Source organism: Cryptomeria japonica, chromosome 10 (genome assembly GCF_030272615.1).
Source record: "Cryptomeria japonica chromosome 10, Sugi_1.0, whole genome shotgun sequence".
NCBI lineage: Eukaryota > Viridiplantae > Streptophyta > Pinopsida > Cupressales > Cupressaceae > Cryptomeria > Cryptomeria japonica.
This window is the reverse complement of record NC_081414.1, coordinates 67207170-67214245: the sequence shown is the minus strand read 5'-3', so window position 1 is coordinate 67214245 and position 7076 is coordinate 67207170. Positions and strand designations below refer to the sequence as shown.

General features: G+C 35.2%; 1 protein-coding gene across 2 annotated transcripts; it reads left to right on the top strand.

Moving 5' to 3' along the window:
• The first annotated feature begins 400 nt into the window (after positions 1–400).
• On the top strand, positions 401–4674 carry LOC131033287 (serine/threonine-protein kinase SRK2A). Of its 2 annotated transcripts, XM_057964465.2 has the most exons (9): positions 415–968; positions 1315–1389; positions 1488–1589; positions 1842–1895; positions 1987–2079; positions 2483–2575; positions 2713–2817; positions 2936–3034; positions 4250–4674. In XM_057964465.2, the coding sequence occupies exons 1-9, from the start codon at positions 849–851 to the stop codon at positions 4538–4540; spliced, it is 1032 nt and encodes a 343-aa protein (XP_057820448.2). In that variant the 5' UTR covers positions 415–848; the 3' UTR covers positions 4541–4674. The 2 variants fall into 2 exon arrangements, with proteins under 2 accessions (XP_057820449.2, XP_057820448.2); XM_057964466.2 differs by lacking the exon at positions 2936–3034 and having other exon boundaries at positions 401–968.
• The last annotated feature ends 2402 nt before the right edge of the window (positions 4675–7076 follow it).

Sequence of the window (7076 nt, the reverse complement as noted above, 5' to 3'; positions counted from 1 at the left end):
GAAAGACAAAATATTATCACACCACTTCATGTAAGATCCAATCAGATTATGCCATCACAAACTACTATTATTAACCAACTTCATAAGATGAGAAAACTCATACCTATTATAACACGTTTCTTCAACCAAACCATATCATATCGGAAATCAGATCTCGCGACTGCAAAATTCATCATAAGAAATGAGGCTGCAATAAAAACTCGACAAGTAACACCTCAAATCTCATACCAGACAAGAAGAATTCCTATTCACTGATTGCATGGCAACTAGTGCTTTCAAAGTTTCAGATTGCAAATTGCAATGAGCGAAAATGCTTTAAAGTATAAGGCAGCGCAGTGACAAAGACAAATTTGTTTAAAAAAACCAACAAATTTATATCCCTGAAACACGGCGTTTAGAGACAAGATCTGCGATAGAGTGAAAGAGATGCGGGCCATGTTGCTTTGACGTTTGTGCGTCCGCCATTATTCCTGATTTACGCCAATGAAAATGACTGCAGAATGTGCTCCCAAAATTGAAAGTTATGGATGGTGCCGCACACGTGTCCATTTCCGCCGACAAAACAAATGATCTTTCTGTGGATGAACAGTCGCCATGAATGATCAAACTCTTAATTTTGGGAAAAAAATGGACGTACACTTTACACTGTATATTAGGTTTAATCATTCTTTTACTCCTCCATTGTGGTGATGGTGTGCAATCCAGGCCAAAGAAAACTTTCAAGGCTTCGATTGAGTATATCCTTAGCGAAGCATCGACGGGATAAATCTTTTATCTATATATAGAGAGAGAGAGAATATACGCTTTTGTGTATTAAGTTTGCTGCTGACGAGTGTGTGGATTCAGCAATGGAGAGGTACGAGATAGTTAAGGATATTGGGGCAGGTAATTTTGGAGTTGCAAAGCTTATGCGCGATAAGAAGACTGGAGAACTCGTTGCAGTCAAGTTTATTGAACGAGGCGAAAAGGCAGGGCTGATTTTAAAAATTAGGAATTTGTGCATCTTAGGATTTTTCATTCTGTGCTAAAATTTCTGGCAATTAACATTTAGTTCAAAGTTTTGAACAGTTTTTCATAAAGAATAAAGAAGCTTAGAAGTAGTTTCAAGATTTAAGCTCTTTATAGTTGCGTGCTTTAACTGTTGCCTCACTTCAGGTTTATCGTTTGAAATTAATGATCCAAAACTTGGAATAAAAAAATCTTTCATTCTTGTTTTTGGCTGGAATTTTTTTTGAGATTGATGATCTTAGCTCAATTGTAATTTACTCGGATTTTGTGAAAATCAGGGGATTGAATTGTTAATTTTGTCTACAGATTGATGAAAATGTGATGAGGGAAATTATCAATCATAGATCTCTGCGTCATACCAATATAGTTCGCTTCAAGGAGGTCAGTGATCTGTTGAGGAACTAATGATTTTGTGAGTTTTTTCATTTTTGAAAATTTTTAATGTTTTTGTTGTTGGATTTCACGCATTGGGGTTTCAGGTAGTGCTCACTCCGACCCATTTGGCAATACTCATGGAGTATGCTGCTGGCGGGGAACTTTTTGAACGGATTTGCAATGCAGGTCGTTTCAGCGAGGACGAGGTTTGTATATAGAAGCTTCCATTGGATCATTTTGCATATATATCTTCATTTCGATTGATGGACCATTTAGGTTAATTATAGACATTAATGTAAGAACCTATCTACATATCTTTTCCAGTGACACTTTTATTCAATTTTATATATTCTCTACATAAATTTGAAATTTTAATGATTTTGGGTCTGGACTTTGTGATTATCAAATTTCAGAATTTTTTTTCTTACTAGACATTAGAACTAAATTTTTGCTTCCAGGCCAGATATTTCTTCCAACAGCTCATATCCGGCGTCAGCTATTGTCATGCCATGGTATTCTTCTTCACAAAACTATTCTTCTCTTTCATGCCATAGTGATTTTTGGACAGGGTTTGATTGGGTTTTCGTTGCACCATGCATACAGCAAGTGTGCCACAGGGATCTTAAGTTGGAGAATACTTTATTAGATGGAGACTCTTCTCCCCAGCTGAAAATCTGTGACTTCGGCTATTCCAAGGTATAAATTAGGACATGTTCAAAACCTATTTATCCATTAATCAAAAACATATTCTAAACACCTATTCTCAGATATAAATTACCACAGAGCATTTGTTAACACAAAAGAATGTGACCCTAATTTTCTAAGTAGCCCTCTTGTTTCGGTATTTAGTGGTCACTATTTACTCTCTTATTCTGCTCCTGTGTCATATTCTTTGTTACAAAACACTTCTCTATTTTACTTAGCATTGCCTCTTTGTTTGTACTAATAGACTTAGTTCTGTAATTTAAAAAATACTTTTTTGGTATTTGATGGATAGTGGCTAATACAAATTGCATTTGTTATTCAAGCCTTCTCAATTATGTTAGCTGTGCACGGCCACGTTTATCTTATTTCTCTCTCTCTTATGTATTTTCTTCAGTCTTCTTTGCTGCATTCCCAGCCAAAATCAACTGTAGGAACCCCTGCCTACATCGCTCCAGAAGTTCTATCCAAAAGGGAATACGATGGCAAGGTACACTAATTCTAAAATACTATCATTCATAAGAACTTTTTTTCTCTTCTGTTTCCAATTGTGCTGATGTCGTATGGCCTTGGCATCACAATATTGAAAGATTCATGATGCAGAGACTTGAGTGTGAATCTATGTAGATAGCAGATGTATGGTCATGTGGAGTGACTCTCTATGTGATGTTGGTAGGAGCTTATCCATTTGAAGATCCAGAGGATCCCAGGAACTTCAGAAACACTATAGGAGTAAGCTCTGCTTTTTTTTTAATTTATTTTTATGCCATTTAGCTTTTAATTGATTGGCAAAGAGAGGAAAAGGGATAAATTGTGATGAGATTGGAAAATTTTAATGATCTTTTTGCAGAGGATATTGAGTGTGCAATATTCAATACCAAACTATGTATATGTAACTACAGAATGTAGACATCTGCTGTCTAGAATTTTTGTGGCTAATCCTGCCAAGGTAAATAGATACCTCTTCTCTCATAGCTTAAAAAGTTCTTAGTTCCATTTTCAATACAAGTTTGCTAAAATACCTTATGAACATTATCAATTTTAATGTACCACTTTAGGGATTAAGCTTCAATAAAAACAAAGGCATGTTAACAACCAATTCATACTAGCTTCACAACAGTAACAGATAAACTTATAAATAATATTTTTGAGTGCAACATTAATTCTATTAGCATCTTTGTCGGCACTCAATCTATACATGAGTGGGAGATAGTTTTATGATAGCTTTGGCACTGTATAGATAGATTGGGCCTATCATGGTTAATATGTACAGTAGGTCATGGCCTCATTGCATCACTATTTACATTCCATCGCTTTTTACTTTTAATATGATTGGTCCTCTACTGTAAAGGAGAGGGTTCAACCTTACTGCCACCCTACTAAGGTTTACAATTGACAAGAAACAAGCACACTTGGCAGCAGCTTCCATAGGCAGGTAACCTGTTAAGCTTCTCTCACCTCATCTTCAATGTTTGTGGGTTGTGCCTAGATGAATGTCAAGGCGTGATTTACCAAGAATTTGAACAAAGGGACCAACCCTCTAGAAGTACAAATTTTAACAATCTATAAGGTAAAGTACAAAGTTTATTGATACACACAGCAAGTCTCAAGCATCCATTATCTAATGTGGGTTGCTGAGAGTGCCATGGTCAGTGGAAACGCGACTATCAGGGAAAGGACAGTGACCTGTTTCAGGGCTTCCGATTAACTTCAATTTGTATAGCTCTGATTAGCCAACTTTCTATAGTGTTTGCTTTGTAAACTATATTTTTTCAATTTCTAGCTACATATCCCATAAATGGCTCGTAGGATGTTGACTAGTTTTCATTATAATTGACTTTATTTTGGATTCAATTGCAAATATAAAACTAATTGGAAAAAAAGTTAAAGGAAGATAAGCCAACAGAATTTTCTTTTTAAAACACTCATTCATTGGAACAACTTACTACATAAAATCTTACAAAGATTTTCTAATGCAGCCCCAAATTTTACTCTAAGTTCAACGTTCATAAGAATAGTGATAACAGATTCATAACCGTTACTTGCAATTTTGACACATCTGCCTAGGGAAGATCAATTTGACCTCAAGCACTTATAATTTATCTCAATCTCATTATTGATATTTTGGAATTCTAATGATGTGTGGTTTGATTTTTCTATACAGAGAATAACTCTTCCTGAGATCTGGAATCATCCATGGTTCTTGAAGGACTTGCCTAGAGAATTATTGGAAGGAGCAGAGGCAGGGTACCAGTACGATGATCCATTGCACCCACTTCAGAGTGAAGAAGAAATCATGAAGATTTTGGCTGAGGCTAGAATACCAGGAGAAGCCACGAAAAGCGAGGAGCAGGCTCTTGTTGGTGGCCTTCCAAACTCAGAAGACATGGATGCCGAAGGAGATGCTGAAGATGATGATGTTGAGAGCAGTGGAGATTTCGTTTGTGCTCTCTAAACATATATTGAAATGTCCACTTAACATCTTTTTCTTCAGAATGTATATGTGCACCTCCTACATACCTGGCTTCATGATTATTAATCATTTAAGCTTTGCAAACGTTTTCGTTTTACTAATGCATGTTAGCAACATATGGGGGACAAACTAGGTTTTGAGCTCTCTTATAGGTACAATTAAAAATTTGTATGGCTAAGGAATTTTAGATGAGAAATTATAGTAATTATATGTTGATAAAAATTCTAAATTAAATAAAAAGGTGATGCAGGCTGTTAACACAACCATGGAAGTCTTTAATTTGGTGAGGAACTTTCAGCCACCATCTTCAACATCAACTTAAAGTTTACACCTACACATATGAGGCTTCTTTTCTGTCTTTTAAAATTCAAAATACAAATAAGAACCCATCCCCCTTCCATGAGACCTCATCATAAAAGCTCCTAAGTTGCTTAGAATGATTTGGGTTTATTTAGGATCTAGATAGCCTGCCTTGATAGATAGATAAAATTTGGAATATTATTAGTATACCTGGAGGATGAAACTATATATAATAAATAGGAAAGTTGGGTTTCTTTTAAGTTTAATGATGCCTTAACCTGACTGTGCTTGGAAAGGGATGCACACACTCTACCCTGTGACATTCAAACACAATCTTCATCTATGCAATCAGAGATATACAGAAACATAAGAAACCAAAAAAAAGGAAGGAAACGTTAATAATTCTAAAGAGGTACAGTAAGGAATATATCTTATGCCTCATGGCATGAGTACGTAACATAATTATTGAATAATAATGCTAGTTCTTGAAGAAACTGAAATTTACATCTCAGTCTGCACTATGACTGTGTTCAAGACACAGAAATCTCTCGAGGCATTAGATACATAGCTCTCCAAATACATTATTCATGTAGATTCATATAACAGAACATATGAATGGCTTAACAAAGGGTAGATTTTACCACAAAAGAACCCGCAAATCCAGAGATCTGATCGCATGGCATCAACAGTGGTTCCATTAGTTGCAAACGGCAATAACAACCCTTTCATGGAGATTTCACACAACTCTACCTGCAGCTTTACCTCTGCAAGGCTTCAAACTCTCTGCTGCTAACATCTAAATCCATCTGCCTATCAAATGCGTACCCTGCTATCCTGATTTTGAATGAGACGACCAAATATAGAGTCCCTTCAAGAATGTAATGACTAATGTTCTATGCACTCATATTATATTAATAGCCTTGCTCAAATGTGTTTAAAGCTCCGTAGTCACTTGAAGACATGGGAATATTGAGTACTGGGAACCTAATGGGGGAGGTGTACAGGAGTATAGGAAAATAATGTATTTAAATATATTAAGAAGATTGGAAGGTAGACTGGTCCCTTTCCTTGAATCCAAAGTTTCTGGATGATTATAGTTCAAATCCAAGGCAAGGTATGGCTATCTATGTAATGTGATCAGATATGCTTCAGAATTATGGAAATGCAGTCTGACCAAGTGCAAGGAAGCTTTTTAAATTTTAGAATGTGAGGGGAAGATCTGGGGATGTTTGAGTCAGCCAAGTAGATTATTAATCTCAAATTTAACGTTTCAAAATTCATCGATAAAGCTAATCTTGGAACACAGAGGAACAGAAAGGCTAATTGATTGTAGTATTAAAAAGTTTTCCATGCAAGGTCCATTGTGGGTTTACAGTTACACACTATTTAAAGCTCTCTCTTCTAGTCTATTATGGTATTTTCATATTATTGTTGTATTATAAGCATCTCACATATTTCGGATTTCATAACTTATTGCCATATCATTTTAATATTTATACATTTTAATATTGCATACATTGTATATGTATAGTTTGCCTACATAGTGATCCAGACCAATTCCTGAACCTGCAAATTAAACCTCGAAGAAAAATATCCTGCGCTGGTCGAACTCATGAAAAATATAGCTAGGGTAACACATTCTATCCATATTTGAAATTCACAACAAAATACTAAATCGTTATTTATTCTCAGAAAATACTAAAATATAAAATACACAACAAAATACTATATCATTATTTATTATCAAAAAATACTTTTAAAAAACACAGTGATGGGATCATCTTATTTTAACTGCACCAGTACTGTATACCCTGTTCTGTGTGTTCTCCTCCTAAACTAATTCAACTAAAAGCTAACTAAAGACAGATGTCAATTGAAAACAATTAAAAAGATAACTGTAGTATCCCTGCCTAATCAATTTTTAATTTCAGTTTTATCTTAGTTAGTTTATCATAATATAATGATTATAGTCAGATGTATTGATTTAGTGCATATCTCTGTTAATGTGTTTTCACACTAGTTGTATGCAAGTTGTTTAGTGTTCCTATTTCGTGGTATTAAAATCGGGCTAATGCTTTCATTAAGTTTATATATGTATGCATGTATGACTCTTGGTTGCAGGTGATTTCAGGTACCACGCCGCATGAGTGCGAGGTTTGTCTTCACCTGGATTTGCAGGTATGAGAGTACCTCTTTAATCCTTAGAGTTGGATTAGGT

What these genes read in the sequence shown, in the direction of transcription:
- LOC131033287 (XM_057964465.2), top strand. Translation starts at nt 849, where the DNA reads ATGGAGAGGTACGAGATAGTTAAGGATATTGGGGCAGGTAATTTTGGA. An exon ending in GTCGTTTCAGCGAGGACGAG is followed by an intron (nt 1,590 to 1,841) that starts GTTTGTATATAG and finishes TTTTGCTTCCAG; the next exon opens with GCCAGATATTTCTTCCAACA. An exon ending in GTGACTTCGGCTATTCCAAG is followed by an intron (nt 2,080 to 2,482) that starts GTATAAATTAGG and finishes TATTTTCTTCAG; the next exon opens with TCTTCTTTGCTGCATTCCCA.